Source organism: Mixophyes fleayi, chromosome 4, assembly GCF_038048845.1.
Source record: "Mixophyes fleayi isolate aMixFle1 chromosome 4, aMixFle1.hap1, whole genome shotgun sequence".
Lineage (NCBI taxonomy): Eukaryota > Metazoa > Chordata > Amphibia > Anura > Limnodynastidae > Mixophyes > Mixophyes fleayi.
The window spans coordinates 37,699,177-37,715,772 of NC_134405.1; the positions used below are offsets into that span (position 1 = coordinate 37,699,177).

General features: G+C 39.5%; 1 protein-coding gene across 4 annotated transcripts in view; it reads right to left on the reverse strand.

Moving 5' to 3' along the window:
* Window positions 1-369: 369 nt before the first annotated feature.
* Window positions 370-16,596, reverse strand: part of LOC142151200 (uncharacterized) — a 31,505-nt gene continuing 15,278 nt past the window's right edge. For 2 of the 4 annotated variants that reach the window (XM_075206569.1, XM_075206570.1), the window contains exon 3: window positions 7,524-13,989. In XM_075206569.1, the coding sequence (XP_075062670.1) occupies window positions 12,838-13,794 (957 nt within the window). In that variant the 5' untranslated portion in view covers window positions 13,795-13,989 and the 3' untranslated portion in view covers window positions 7,524-12,837. Of the gene's footprint in view, window positions 846-7,523; window positions 13,990-16,596 lie in introns of those variants that run through there. The other 2 variants (XR_012691160.1, XR_012691161.1) reach the window with 2 other exon arrangements.

A 16,596-nucleotide genomic window follows, 5' to 3' on the forward strand; every position in this document is an offset into this window, starting at 1 on the left:
ACGCACAATTCCAGGTGGCTGGGTTCTTACTGGTTTTACAAATATTGCACTATTTGGTTTTCTCTCCTTTTTATATGAGCATACAACACGGTAGTGGATCTACACGATAGCAGTAAAGTAACCCAGGCTTCTTGTACTGATGAGCATGCTTTCAAGTATATATTTGATACGCATATGTGCACACCTCGGTTTCTGGGACTATACTCCCTAAAATACTACACCATAGGCGCCTCTCCCTTCTGTTCTTATGTGTGTGTGTTGTTCTCTACAATGTATTTCCTGTATGAATCATCCTAGAACAACTTACTGTATACATTGCATATGGTTTACATGCATTAACCCAGTGCAGTTTGTTACAAGTCAATTAAATATCTTCCTTCAATTTCATTTATTTTCATGTAAACTGAAACTCAACTACTAACACCTTTCCAAATGCAGTTCAGTATTAGGAAAATGAAGAAATAAAGAAACTAGTTGAGCAATAAACCTCATGTGGATTCCTAGAAAATGAACTTTGTAAACAATTCTCTACCCTGCTGGAACTGGTAAGCGGGATATCAGGATTCCTCTGATTCTTGTCTTGAAGAATTTCAATAATCTCACATGAAGATCCTTTATGTGTACTTCCACTTTTAATAAATCCAGATAATGTGTGTCCAATTGCAACTTTAGATATTAGTGCTGGGAACGATTTGTCTTTTTTATTCCCCACACTAACAGTCTATAACTCGTGCGTCTCCACTGATGTGTTTCAATCATACAGTCTTTTTAAGGCTTAACTATATTAGAAACATTTAAAGAAAAGGAATATAGAGAAGTATTCCTAAGTCCGGCATATTTGGAATCTGAAAAGCCAGATAGAAACATTTTATTAACTACCAAAGCAAAATAAAACTAACAAACCTACAGAAATATCACTTTCCTCTATTTCCAGTTATAACAGATTTGCAAATAAAATTAGATAATAAAGAAACACTTTCATATACTAATGTTTTCAAACAAAATATTGAGAATAGACCTTTGATCATTTTCAAATGAAGAAAGGCAACTACAGACTTAAGAGTGTCTCCCAGTCAGCGACTAGTACCACAGGTTTTGGGATGCTGTAGGTGTAGACACTCTGGGATTCACCGTATTCATTACGGAAAGGAAAGCAAAAAAAAAAAGGAGTACATTTTCTCCTGGACAAACCATTGTACAATGCAAGGGGTGCAAATTAGTTTATACTGGCTCTTTTTCCATGTAGCACAGAAATACTTGATAGCTTTTTTTTCTACACTGAAATATAGGGGCAAATTCAATTTAAAAACAAATCGCTGCGTAGTGTCCCGGAACGCCAGCGAGACACTACGCAGTGATTTCTTGTAGTGAAATATCCGCTCACTTTTGCTCGTGCCCCATAGTGAGCGTTACTTTTTACTATATAAATGGTAAAAATGCGCAGCCGCGATGTTCCTCAGAACACCGCAGCTAATTGAGTCTGACCCTTAAAGTTGATCAAGGACATGCCCTACCCCAATTATAAATTGGTCCCCACATTTTAAATTCACCTCTCCAATGCAATGTGGTTTTGCCAAGGTGCAAAGTTACTACATTTTTATGCTATACTAAATGAAATAAATCTCTGATGTGCCAGACCAATTATGCAATCAACTTTTTAGAGGACAGTTGCAAAATGCAATACGTAGAGGGAACCATTTAGCAATTTAACAAAGGATTCCTTGAGCATTGTAGAAATATTATAAATGGGGTGACCATGGAAAGACATTTTAAGCAACAACATCAAGGCAGCTCTAAAGAACTTATAGCGATTGGGCATATTGCCCCCACACCTGGGGGGAAGGGTGTATGTACCATCACCTGTGCCATAGAGAGGCCTTCTGGAAACATGAAACATAGGGCCTGATTCATTAAGGATCATAAGTTAAATACTGACTGTTTTGTCATGTAGCACACAAATACTTGATAGCTTATTTGTACACTGAAATTTAAAGTTGATATTTGTGTGCTACATGAAAAAACAGTCAGTATTTAACTTATGTGCAAAACAGAAAACTAGTTTGCACCCCTTGCATTGTAACATGGTTTTGTCCAGGAGACTGAGATAAGATACCTCTTCATTTAAGATCCTTAATGAAACAGGCCCATAGTCTTTGCATTCTGTATCCAGAGGGTCTCAATGAAACAATATGGGTGGTTGACGTTAGCAGAATGTAGGCTTTAATAATACTATGGGGTATATTTACTAAACTGCGGGTTTTGAAAAAGTGGAGATGTTGCCTATAGCATCCAATCAGATTCTAGTTATCATTTATTTAGTAAATTCTACAAAATGACAGCTAGAATCTGATCGTTTGCTATAGGCAACATCTTCACTTTTTAAATCCTGCAGTTTAGTAAATATACCCCTATGACTATATCCCTGTGTGCTCTATACATAAAAATAAAAAAGGAACATAAATTGTACTTACAATGCTCCTTCTCATCAACACATTTTAAAATACAGAAAATAACAATCATTTTCATCATTGTTCTCCCTACAAACATGAATACATATATGGTGAAGATTTATTTTTGCTACTTTGCTACACACGTGACTTAATGAGATGGATAAAACTATTACACACGTGACTTAATGAGATGGATAAAACTTTTACACACGTGACTTAATGAGATGGATAAAACTATTACACACGTGACTTAATGAGATGGATAAAACTATTACGCACGTGACTTAATGAGATGGATAAAACTGTTACACACGTGACATGCAAATGAGAGGAATAGTATTCTGCTACACATGTGACATGTTCATGAGGTAAATCTCAGCTACATACGTGTAATGCACTAATTAAGGGCCTAACACTGCTACACACGAGTGACATGCTGATGGGAGGGATAACTGCTACAAGTGTGACATGCTAATGAGAGGAATAACATGTAACATGCTGATAAGAGGGATAACACGTGACATGTTGATGACAGGGATAACACTCTGCTACCAATGTCTGATGTTCTGACGAGTAGGATACAATCTGCTACACACATGATGCGATGATGAGATGTATACCACTCAGCTACATATGTGACAGACTGTTGAGAGGAATAACACTCTGGTACACACATGTAACACGATGAGACGTCATTAGAAGCATATCTGGTTATAGCTGCAGTTTATGCCCATAAATATAATTTATATTAGTCATGCAAATGCAGAAGATGAAATGGTGCACCGTTACTAATGATGTAAAAGAATGTGTGCATTGTTTCATCATGTTATGTTTGCACTAGACATCACATCATTACATTAATTACACTGTAGTACAACACTTGGCTCAAGAGCTACCACTCAAACATTGTGGGACTGACACTTTCTACGTCACTTGTACACTGCAGAGTTAGAGTTGCTTATTTTGGCTTCCACTAACTTACCTCAAAAGAGAAACAAATGACCCTCAGCACGGATATGTTTATTATAATATATGTGTTCCCAAATAGGTCGATCACCAAAAAACATTTATTACAATTGATTCATTTTAGTGATGGTTGGCCTAGGATGCTCTCCTGGATAAGTACCTCTCTGCGTGAGCATCCGCGCTTTCAACCTCTAAATCATATACAGATCATATTAGCAGTACTCTGTACTGTCCCCATCTCGTAGTGGTTACATGCTCAGGATTCACACTGAGATCCTGCGAGGGATAAAAAGATTCCTCTCGTCACTTTGCACTTGATGCCCTCAGATACATAGTACAGAACTCCTCACTCCACAATTGAGCGTCACTCACTCTCACAACTACAGGGGGCATTATCCTTAGATAGGGCCATTGTGTTTACCAGTAGTTGCCAAGACACTGCAAGAACTATAATTCATGCTTCTCTCATCCACACTTGCGCCCATCCCTGGTTACAGGACTTCATATTCAGGCTGCATCTACTCTAAATAGGAATAAAACAATCTGTTCCCCCAACCAAGAGGTATTTCTGCAGGCTAGTAGTACAGGAAACATATCCACAGCAACAGAAGACAATGCAGATCAAAACATAATAAACAGAGAGAGAGATAAATATAGAAGATAGGAACAGAAGATGCACACACAAAATTCTTAGAGCTATGTGTGCTAATGGTGGAGGCAAAGGAAATAAAATTCCAGAACTAATTGCTTTAATGACAAGGGATGATCTGGATATTGTGGCCATTACAGAGTCATGGTGAAATGAAAATCATGACTGGGACATAGCTCTACCGGGATATACTTTATTTAGGAAGGACAGAGTGGGAAGAATCAGAGGAGGGGGTAGCAATGTATGTGACAAAAAAACATAAATAATACTTCAATACAAAGTACTAAAGAAAAAACTGAGGCCCTTTGGGTGACCACAGAAACGGGGGACAAGCCTATTCTTCGTACTGGAGTGATCTATAGACCACCAGGTCAGGAAGAAGAACTGGACAGGAACTTACTGCAGGACATCAATATAATGGCTTTAAAAGGAGAGGTAATAATCATGGGAGACTTTAATCTACCTTATGTGAACTGGGAGGGGTCTTGTGCAAGTTCCACTAGAAGTAGGGACATTCTGAATTCCTTGCAAGGAGCATCCCTAATGCAAATGGTGAGGGAGGCCACTAGTAAAGACGCAATATTAGACTTAATTCTTACAAATGGTGACAGAATATCTGATGTAACTGTGGGTGAGAACCTTGGATCCAGTGACCATCAAGCAGTATGGTTTAGTATAACGACAGAGACCGACTCATACCACACAAAAACTAAGGTGTTAGATTTTAGGAAGGCTGACTTTGTAGAGATGGGAAAATGTGTAAGTGACTCTTTGGCAGAGTGGAGGAACTTGAAACGAGTGCAGGAGAGGTGGAAAAAATGCAATATTAAAAGCATCAGACCTTTGTATCAAAAGGTTTAGGAAAAACAAGAAAAAGAAGCCAGTGTGGTTTGCAAAAGAACTAGCAAGTATTGTGAAAGAAAAAACAGATGGCCTTTAGGAAATATAAGTAGACTCAGAATAATGAAGACAAAGAGGTGTATCTTGTTAGACAGAAGGAGGCTAAGAAGGTAATCAGATGAGCGAAGGCACAAGCTGATGAGAATATGGCCCAGTCAGTAGGTAAAGGGGAAAAAACTTTTTTTCGGTATATAAGTGAAAGAAGAAAAACAAAAGGAGGAATGATAAGTCTAAAGACAGAGAGTGAGGGTCTTGTTAATGGAGACAAGGTAATAGCTGATCACCTTATTAATTATTTTTGCTCAGTGTTCACTACAGAAAGAGCAGGGAAGGGACCACAGGTAAGTTACAAGTATACTCATAAAAATGAGGTAGATACAAGTACATTTACAGAGGAGAAGGTCCTAACAGAGCTCTCAAAACTGAAAGTGGATATATCAATGGGGCCAGATGGGATACATCCAAGGATACTAAAAGAGCTTAAAGGGGTGCTGGTAACACCATTAACAGAATTATTCAATCAGTCACTAGCTACAGGAGTAATTCCAGAGGACTGGAAAAGAGTGAATGTAGTTCCACTACACAAAAGTGGAAGAGACGAGCAACTACAGACCAGTGAGCCTAACATCAGTAGTAGGGAAATTGATGGAAACACTCTTAAAAGAAAGAGTTGTAGAATATCTCAAATCCAGTAACTTGCAGAATCCCAAACAGCATGGATTTACTGGGGGAGATCATGTCAAACAAATCTTACTGACTTTTTTGACTGGGTGACTAAAGTAATAGATAAAGGTGGGCTGTAGATGTAGCTAATCTAGACCTTAGTAAGGCTTTTGACACTGTCCCACATGGCAGACTGTTAAATAAACTTGAAAGCTTGGGATTGGATTCAAAGATGGTTTAATGGATAAGATCTTGGTTGCCGGATAGAAAACAGAGAGTTATAGTAAATGGAGTACATTCACAGGAGGGAACGGTTACCAGTGGATTACCCCAAGGATCTGTACTTGGACCAGTGCTTTTTAATATCTTTATTGGAGACATTGCAAATGGTATTGAAGGGAAAGTATCTCTTTTAGCAGATGACACAAAGCTATGCTACAGGGTAGACACACCAGGAGGGGTAAAACAAATGATTGATGATCTAGGTAAACTAGAGGAATGGTCAAGACAGTGGCAACTACAGTTTAATGCCAAAAAATGCAAAATCATGCACTTGGGTCTCGAGAACCCAAAGACTAAATATAGTATTAATAGCACTATAATGGAAACTACTGAGGAGGAAAGGGATCTAGGAGTCACTATTTCAGGTGACATAAAGGCAGGTAAGCAATGCAACAAAGCAATGAGGAAGGCAAGTCAGATGCTTGTTTGCATAGGGAGAGGAATCAGTTAAAGAAAGAAAGAAGTAATGCCACTGTATAGGTCATTGGTACGGCCTCATCTAGAATACTGTGTTCAATTTTGGAGGCCATATCTCCAGAAGGATATAAATACATTAGAAAATGTACAAAGAAGGGCAACTAAAATGGTGCATGGCCTACTGCACAAAACTTACCCGGAAAGACTAAAATAACTTAATATGTAGTTTGGAGCAGAGAAGGGAAAGGGGGGACATGACAGAAACTTTCAAATATATCAAAGGTTTGAACAAGGTACATGAGGGAAACATTCTTCAAAAGGAAGAGAAGTACTAGAAGGAGGGAACAGAGTGTGGATGAAGTAGGGCACAGAGTGTGTGGATGAAGGAGGGCACAGTGTGTGATGGTGAATGGGCACAGAGTGTGAGGATGAAGGGGCACAGAGTGTGATGGTGAAGGGGCACAGAGTGTGAGGATGAAGGGGTACAGTGTGAGGATGAAAGGGCACAGAGTGTGTGGATGAAGGGCCACAGAGTGTGTATGTGAAAGGGCACAGCGTGTGTGGATGAAGGGGCGCAGATTGTGTGAATAAAGGGGTGCAGATTGTGTGGATGAAGAGGTGCAGATTGTGTGGATGAAGGGGTGCAGATTGTGTGGATGAAGGGGCAGAGAGTGTGAGAGTGAAGGGGCACAGAGTGTAAGTATGAAGGGACACAGAGTGTGAAGATGAAGGAGCACACAGCATGAAGATAAAGGGGCACAGTGTGATTTTTGTACATTTTATTTTGTTTGATCTTATTCCTCTTAATATTAGCTGTAAATTATTCTTTGACAGAAATAGAATTGAAAAAATATATAAAAATATTCTTTTCCCTTGTATTTATGTGTATTATTTTTGCAAACAACTTACTAAGTTTTTCTGTCCTGACCTAAATACTTATTACAATATTTTGACCCAACTACTTATAAAACGGGACTGGTTGGTAATTATTTTGGAGGGGGTGCCTTGAAAAAATTATGGAGACTAAGTTTGGGAACCACTGCCCTAGGGGAGACAGGAATTCGTTGTTTTTTAAGCCTCATCTGGGACCATAAACTGCAGCGGTGCCTAATTTCCCTCCTACGTGATGCTGGCTACAGGTCTTCCAGACTGATTTGATTTACGGTTTGTTATGGAAAATATACAAGGACGAAGTCTTTTCAGAATAAGATGGTTTATTTTGTACAGACGATTCAAAAGCAAAATGAGCAATGGTAATGATTAATTAATTTTACATGCCTTTCATAGCTTAAAACCACAAATCATATGTAGAAAAATGCGTCATTCAAGACTTTTAACCAATAATATCACCCCATTTATAGGCCCACTCAACATCTCTCAGTATCAGGCCTACAGCCAAGTAGACCTAACACAATTTCACTTTTTCCCATGACGGGGGGTACATTTCGTTATCATAAGTTGCAACCTAAAATACCATATTATTATGTTAGCAGATATACACTATATGGACAAATGTATTTGGCCACACCTGTTAATTATTGAATTGAGGTGTTTTAATCAGAACCGTTGCCAGAGGTGTATAAATAGAATCAAGCACCTAACCATGCAGTCTCCATTTGCAAACATTTGTGATACAAAGTGGGACGTTCTGAAGAGCTCAGTGACTTCAAGTGTGATACTGTTATAGGGTGCCACCTTTGCAATAAAATGGTTCGTGAAATTTCATCCCTTCCACAGTCAACTGTGATATTATTAGAAAGTGAAAGCGTTTAGGAACAACAGCAACTCGGACATGAAGCGGAAGACCACGTAAAATCACAGAGCGGGGTCGACGACTCCTAAGGCGCATAGTGCGTAAAAGTCGCACACGCTCTGCTGATTCCATAGCTGAAGAGTTCCGAATTTGCACTGGCATTAATGTGAGCACAAAAACTGTACGACGGTAGCCTAATAAAATGGGTTTCCATGGCCGAGTAGCTGCATGCAAGCCTCACATCACCAAGACCAATGCCAAGCATATGGAGTGGCGTAAAGGACACAGACACTGGACTGTGGAGCAGTTAAAACATGTTATGTGGAGTGACGAATCACGCTTTTGTTTGGCAGACAGATGGGAGAGTCTGATTTTGGCGGTTGCCAGGGGAACATTACCTGCCTGACTGCATTTTGCCATCTGTGAAGTTTGGTGAAGGGATAATGGTATGGGTTCTTCAGGGTTTGGGCTAGGCCCCTTATCTCCAGCGAAGGGCAATCTTAATGCTTCATTTTAACAATACTATGCTTCCAACTTTGTGGAAACAGTTTGGGGAAGACCCTTTTCAATTCCAACATGACCGTGCCCCAGTGCACAAAGGACAACAAAGACATGGTTTGATGAGTTTGTTGTGGAAAATCTGGACTTTCTCACACAAAGCCCTGACCTCAACCCCATCGAACACCTTTGGGATGAACTGCAATGTTGACTGCAAGCCTTCTCGTCCAACATCAGTGCCTGACCTCATAAATGCTGTACAGAATGAATGGGCACAAATTCCCACAGAATCACCCCCACATCTTGTGGAAAGCCTTCCAAGAAGAGTGGATGCTGTTATCACTGCAAATGGGGAACCAACTCCATATTAAAGTATACGAGGAATGTCTATTAAATAACGAGACTGATTAAATAACTCACCTTTATTTATTGGTATTACAAATTTGATGTTTGTCCCCTTCAATATACTCCCCATTTGCACTAATACATCGCTGTAGTCTTGTTTACCACTGGTGGAAGGCATGGAGCAAATCAATTTCTGTCACTTGTTTAAACATATCTGCCATTTTCTTCTTTACAGCATCAACTGACTCATAATGTGTCCCTTTAAGCACTGATTTATATTTTGGGAAAAGATAAAAATCGCAAGGTGTTAAATCGGGCGAATATGGAGGTTGTTCAAGTGTAGTAATGTGTTTGTCCGACGAAAACTGCTTCACAGAAAGTGCTGTGTGAGCAGGCGCATTGTTCTGGTGAAGAAAGAAACCGTTTTTCCACAGTTCCGGCCGTTTCTTTCTGACTTTTTCTCTCAGCTTTTGCAAAACTTCCTTATAATAATGCTGATTAACTGTTGTGCATTCTGGAACCCATTCTTCCAACATTACACCCTTGATATTGAAAAAAAACAATGAGCATCGCTTTGAATTTTGACAAGCTTTTTTTATTCTTGGTGATGACGGTGTTTTCCAGTGCATTGACTGTCTTTTGGTTTCAGGATCGTACTGGAAGACCCAGGTCTCATCACAAGAGATTACTTAATGAAACAGGTTTGTATGTGTCAAGTTGATGCAGAATGTCAACACAACATTCCTTGCAACGTTCTTTACGCTCTGGTGTGAGAACCCTTGGGACCATCTTTGCACAAAGTTTCGTCATGTTATAATCCTCACGCAAGATTTTCCATATGGTGTCTTCATCAATGTTCACGGATTCAGCTATCATTTGAACACTGAGTCGGCGGTCTTTTCGAACAATCTGATTTTTTTCTACATTTTCTTCGGTTCTTAAAGTGCAAGGTCGTCCAGGGCGTTCATCATCTTCGACATTCTCATGTCCCTCACTAAATCTCTTGTGCCATTCAAACACACGCGCACGAGACAGGAAGTCATTCCCATAGGACGTAGTAAGCATTGTTGGTGTTTTGTGCAATTTTACTAAAAATTTCAAATTGACACGTTGTTCAACTTTTAAACTTTTTTCGGCACTCTACAGAAAACACAACCAAACTAAATGGCGACTCACAATCAACCGATCATCATAGAGTGTTGCAGCTTGTCATGCAGGTTCAGACTGCTTTGTTTACTAGGTGCAATCACAGTCTCGTTATTTAATAGACATACCTCGTATGTATTTGAATACAATGTCATTTCAGTCCTTGTAGGTGTAACGGTCAAGCGTTGAACACTTTTGTCCACATAGTGTATATTGAGTAACTTCTGCAAAATAAAAGAACATTCATTTGTCAACTAATATACTGTTATTAGGTTGACCCAATTGTATTTGAACCATTATTAAATGAACAAGAGGGTGTCACTAATAGCAAATCGTTAACTGTGGAGCACAAATGCAGCTTTCAGCTCAGCGACTGCCTTCATTTTAAGCAAGTGCACCTAATTTCCAACAAGTTGCATGAGTTTACACAGTAATAAAGAGTGTCTGCAGAAGACTGCACAAGCCAAGGAGAGGAGCTGAGCGGAGTGAGGGTGTTATTTACACAGTACAGAGTAAGCATACCAGTGCACATTGTTTTGCAGACCAGAGACGAGATTTAATTTTGCGGCTCAAGGTGCACGGTCATTTTCAGTCTGAAAAAGGAGCCAAGCTTTGCACCAGCTTAGAGTTGGAGGAGATCAGGTCTCATCCTATACTTTAAATGGGACAAATATTAGGCCTCCTTGTTGAACTCCAAGCAATGTAATAAAAAAAGTTGATAGACACAAAATCTCCATGTGAAATATTATAATTATCAAAAGGCACCAGAAGGAATTTGACAAACAGCAAAATAAAGTAAAATATCTACATAAGCTATAAAATGACATAAGTACAGACAGCAAGCTTACATAATTACAACCCACAAAATTACATAAGGAAAGTCCTTGGAAAGAGGGTCTTGCTTGGGTGTCGGCAGCATAGAGATGGTTATGGAGGCCAAAATAGCTGCTAATATCACAGAGGAAAGTGGAGGGGAGGGGGGGGGGTGAGAACAGATCCTTTGGGGGATGCTGACAGGTAGTGGGAGAGGAGGGAATAGAGACCCAAAAGGAGTTGTTGATGAAGTAGGAGTTGAACCATGTAAGGGCAGTCTCATGGAAGCTAATGAAGTGGAGGGTTGATGGAGGAAAGGGCAGTCAACGGTGTCAAATGCTGCAGAGGTATAGAAAGAAAAGCAGAGTAAAAGACCCTTAGATTTGCCAGTTAGGATGTCATTAGATACCTTGGTGATAGCGGTTTCATTGAAGTGGAAGAACTAAAAACCAGAATGAAGAGGATCAAGGAGGAAGTGGGAGGAAAGGAAGAAAGTGATATGGTTGTAGTCCCTATTACCAGTCCCTCTCATGATTATTTAATAGGTTTTCAAAATGAATCAAATGCACTTTGTAAATTACCTACACTCTGTGTAAGAGACCTGTATACTTTAAATGTGCTAGTATTTTAAAATAAGAACCTATTAAAGATCTTCATTAGTAGCTTAATAAACCACATGCCCTCCTTGGGACTCCTCCATCATTGTTGGTTGGCATACAGCCGCTCTGGCTTACAAGGAGACCATCACAGGGGGAAAATGCCCAAAGTATCTTTGCCAGTCCTTCCCATCTAAAAGGCTTTTATTTTACCTAAAACATTTCCCACATTCAGTAAATTGAAATTTATACCATGTGAATATTATGGTGATTAACTTGCTTATTAAATACATGCTCTATTCAGAACCAAATTACTTGTTTCTGTGAATTCTCTGATAAGAAGTGATACTTTTTGTGTAAAACATTTGTTACACTCAGAGCAAAGATATTTTTTTTTTCTCTTATGTGAATTCTCTGATGTTTAACAAGATCTGACTTTTGGAAAACACAATAATCCCATTCAAAACACGAAAATTATTAATCTCCTATGTGTTAGGAACTCCCAAGTCAGTACAGTGAAACTCGGGAACTACTCTGAAGGCCAGGTGTTCGCTGGAGCCCCTAGTGGTGGGGACAGACTGGGCTGCAGGCCGACTGAGGGTCGAGTAACGTATACTGACTTAAAGGAGTTCCCAGAAGTGGAGTGATTGGTGGACTGTAGTATAAGGAGAATCCTAGGTCAAAAGGTCACAAGCACAGATGCAATATCCAAAGGCAAGCGAAGGGTCAAACTCACAGGCAGAGAAGCAAAATCCGAATTCCAGGCAAAAGGTCAAGGTCAGAAGAGAAGGGTCACAGGTCCAATAACAAGCAGGGGTCAAAACACGGGTAGTCAAATCCAAGGTAGCAGGAACCAAAACAGATAGCACAAGCAGGCAGCAGGACTGAGGACAGAACGCTATAACCGGCAATGAGGCTAAGTCCTCATTGCCTTAAACAGTCCAGGTAGCCAATCAGGGAAGAGCCCAAGAAGTGTCCAGAGGCGTGACCAAACAGCTGATTACCAGGTGACCAATAGCGATGTAGTTCAGCTGCAAAACATACCACCAAAAGACACTGCCTCCTGAACCTCCAGATAGCCATGATTGGCTACTGACTAAGTGAACTTGCGCGTGTACGCCCGCCTATTGGCCAGCTGGCCGGGCGCCACGCCAGGGAGCCTGTAGCGTCCCGGTTGTTGCCCAGACAACCGGGACGTGGAAACCGGAAGTGACGTCCCAGTTGCCGTAGCAACCGCCGGGACGTCATCAGAAGCCACAGGAGAGACGCGGCGGTGCCCGCCGCGATCTCTAACACTATGTGAATATTCTGATGTACAATAAGATTTGACTTCTGCATAAAACAATTGCTACATTCAGATCACTGAGAAGGTTTCTCTCCTGTGTGGCTTCTCAGATGTCTAACAAGCTGTGTATCAGTGGTAAAACACTGGCTACATTCAGAGCATGAAAAGGGCTTCTCTCCGGTGTGAATCCTCTGATGTGTAACAAGGTGTGACTTCTGTGTAAAACATTTGTTACATTCAGAGCATGAAAATGGTTTATCTCCTATGTGTCTCCTCTGGTGTACTATTAAAAATGAATCGGTACTAAAACATCTACCACATTCGGAGCATGAAAATGGTTTTTCTCCTGTGTGAACCCTCTGGTGTAGGATTAAGTCTGCTTTTCTCCTAAAACATTTACTACATTCAGAGCACGAAAATGGCTTCTCTCCTGTGTGAAACATCTGGTGAATAATAAGTTCTGACTTCTGTGTAAAACATTTGTTACATTCAGAGCATGAAAATGGTTTTTCTCCTGTGTGTCTCCTCTGGTGTACTATTAATAATGAATCGGTACTAAAACATCTACCACATTCAGAGCATGAAAATGGTTTTTCTCCTGTGTGAACCCTCTGATGTTTAACAAGACGTGACTTCCAACTAAACCCCTTGCTACATTCAGAGCACCGAAATGGTTTCTCTCTTGTGTGGTTCCTCAGATGATTAACAAGGTGGGTATCAGTTTTAAAACACTTCCCACATTCAGAGCATGAAAAGGGCTTCTCTTTGATGTGGTTCCTCTGATGTCTAACAAGGTCTGACTTCTGTGTAAAACACTTGTTACATTCAGAGCATGAATATGGTTTTTCTCCTGTGTGAACCCTCTGGTGTACGATTAATTTTGAATTGGACACATAACATTTACTACATTCAGAACATGAAAATGGCTTCTCCCCTGTGTGAATCCTCTGGTGTATGATCAGCTGTGACTTAAATGTAAACATTTTATCACACTCAGAGCATTGATATGGTCTCTCTCCTGAGAGACTCATTGTGTGTTTAATGAGTAACAAGCTATAGAAGGCTTCTCATATGCAGAAAATGAAAATAGCTTGTGGGAATCCTCAAGTTTTATAAGAGCTGACTTCTGTAGTCGATATAACTTGTGGGTGACTCAGATATTCAGTATAGAATGTTGATCTATGGGTGTCCTCTTCTGTTAGAGGGAATCCTGCTCATTAATCCACCTGTTAAAAAATATATAATATTTTATACTTTAATCTTATGAATATAAATATTACGCCTCATTTGAAAACTGTTGAGAATGATCTGTCCTCATGTAAGGTATTTTGATTATCTTATCTTGGAGTACACTCTAATTCGAGATACAGAGTAACAACAGAAATAACAGAACAAAACAGGTGACTATTAGTGCAGTATTTTGCAAATCAAAACAGTCAATATCCCAAAATGTGAATTAGCCTTATACCAATGTGGAGATCATAAATCAGGTTTAACTGAATTATCTCTGGAGAGATTCCAAAGCTCCTTCTTGGTGAGGGCTCCAGATACAAAGACATATATTCCAATAGGAAAGAAACACAAATGTTGTAATATATTCTGGATAAATTTATTCATAACATACAAGTAATACACGTACAACGAAAAAAACATTAATCCCGCTTATCTGATGATGTACTGGTTTAAATTACAGGGTACTCCTCCTACATCCAACATAAAGCACTCCCAAATAAACCAGCATTAAGATAACAGGTAGAGGGACAATCAAAGAGAAAAAACAAACCCAACATATTTCATACAGTCATTCATGGGCCAATCTGACTTCCGCAGGGGGTATATATATATTTATATACATTTTAAATACACGGCTGGTGCCTCTGAATATCTACCAGGTATTATGTCTTCTCCAAGAGGAGTGACACAATATAGGACTTTGTACGCTTCTCTATTGATATTTATATATTGGTGCCTTCACTGATGTGTGAATCACTCATGTATATGTTGTTGTGTGACACTAGTCCACTGTATTGTAACTTTAGGATAATATTAAAAATATTTTTAGATGAGAAGCTTTTTTTATTTTGGTTATTTTTGTGCCGTATTACATACTATTCCCAAGTACCAACACCACAATTTGTGTTGCTTGTTCTTTTTTATTTTAACTTACTATTTCTATCCCAACGATAACCTGAATGACTTTACTTTAGACAGCAGCAGTGTAATCATTATTTTGTGTAAGTAATATGAAGTATATTTGTAGAAATATAATAAACATTTATTTATATACACTAGCAAATATGACCCATTGGTCATTGACTGTATTTATTTCTGTGTGTGCTGCCACATTACAAATCACACATAGAGTCCCAAGAACTCTATCCTCCCCCAGCAAATACAGATTCTTAACACATTGCTCACATTTGTAAATAATGCGTCTAATATAATAATTTGTCTAATTCTGCATTCCGGGAACTGCACTCTCCACTTATACGCTACGAACCATACACTGGTAACTAGCTCTACCAATCATCTCATCCCAGTTATCAGGCGATGCACTGGGGTGCTGGTGTTTTCTCCTCATACCTCACAGAACTGGGGGTAATGTCATCATTCCACAGTCATTCTGCTCAGTGTGAGGTGCACAGAGGATGCAGAGGTGTCCTGGAGTGTTGGCGGACAACACTCGTCACAGGATCAGTAGCACGAGCTATCAGTTCATTTTAAGAGCAGCTGGGAGTATTAGAAATGACAAGCCTCTATGGGGGGAGGATCCTCCCAGACCTGAACAGGTGACCAACCAGTACCAGGTAGCCTATTACTGCAGTATATTTATAAAATGTACACTCTACAGTAAATTATAATAGATATTAGACATCAGCTCAGTTCCTTTACCTGTATAGAATCAGTCTGTCTATGGTGTCATCCTTTTAAATGGCCATAGAACATCTAACGCTTTATCACTGAAATATTACACCTTCTAGTTTGGATTTGTTGATGTGAATTATTAGAACAAAACATATTAATTTTTTTTTTATTACATTACAGTGTTTTCTGGTTATTCTGTATAGAATTTTAAAATGTTTCTATCATTTGATACTGTGGTGACTATTACTTACTGGGGAAAAGGGGAGCACACAGGAGAGCAGAATGGGCCAGCACACAGGGGAGAAAAGAACAGAGAGCACAGCAGAGGGATATCACACCCATATGGTGACTTGTTTGGCGCAAACGTTCTAGATTACACAAGAAGCACATAGACAAATATATCAGGATTGCAGGGTTATGGGGTGTGTACAAATGTTACATCTTCTGATGGCAGGAGGTGGGAGGAATGTGTTGTTCCTTACTGAATCCTACACCAATACATGTTCCTCATATTGTGCACTTACACATGTTTCAGTAAGAGATATCAAAATGAGCTACAGGGGTGAAGATTGAGCATTGTGTGGATTGTTGATAAGTTAGAGGGGGCTACAAAGGAAAGAACACATTTTAAACCACCCTGGATGTGACATATATCATTACTATTAAGGGGGCACATTTTGCTCCTTCCACCCCCACTTTATGCAGGAAAGTATATTTCTATGTACACAAATAACAATGTAAGATCATTCAATCTCACCAATATGACACAAGTAATAATGACAGTACCAATGTTCCCTCAGTCTTATGACTTATTTACATTAAAAAACGTACCACGCCCCTCCTCATATTCTGCCCGTTAGTAAATGAGCCGTACACTCTGCAGCCACCCTCTCCCAAACATACAGTGCCTGTTAGCGGGTATTCTATAGCTGCAGATAGTATGATAAAGACAGTAACTGGGTAAGATT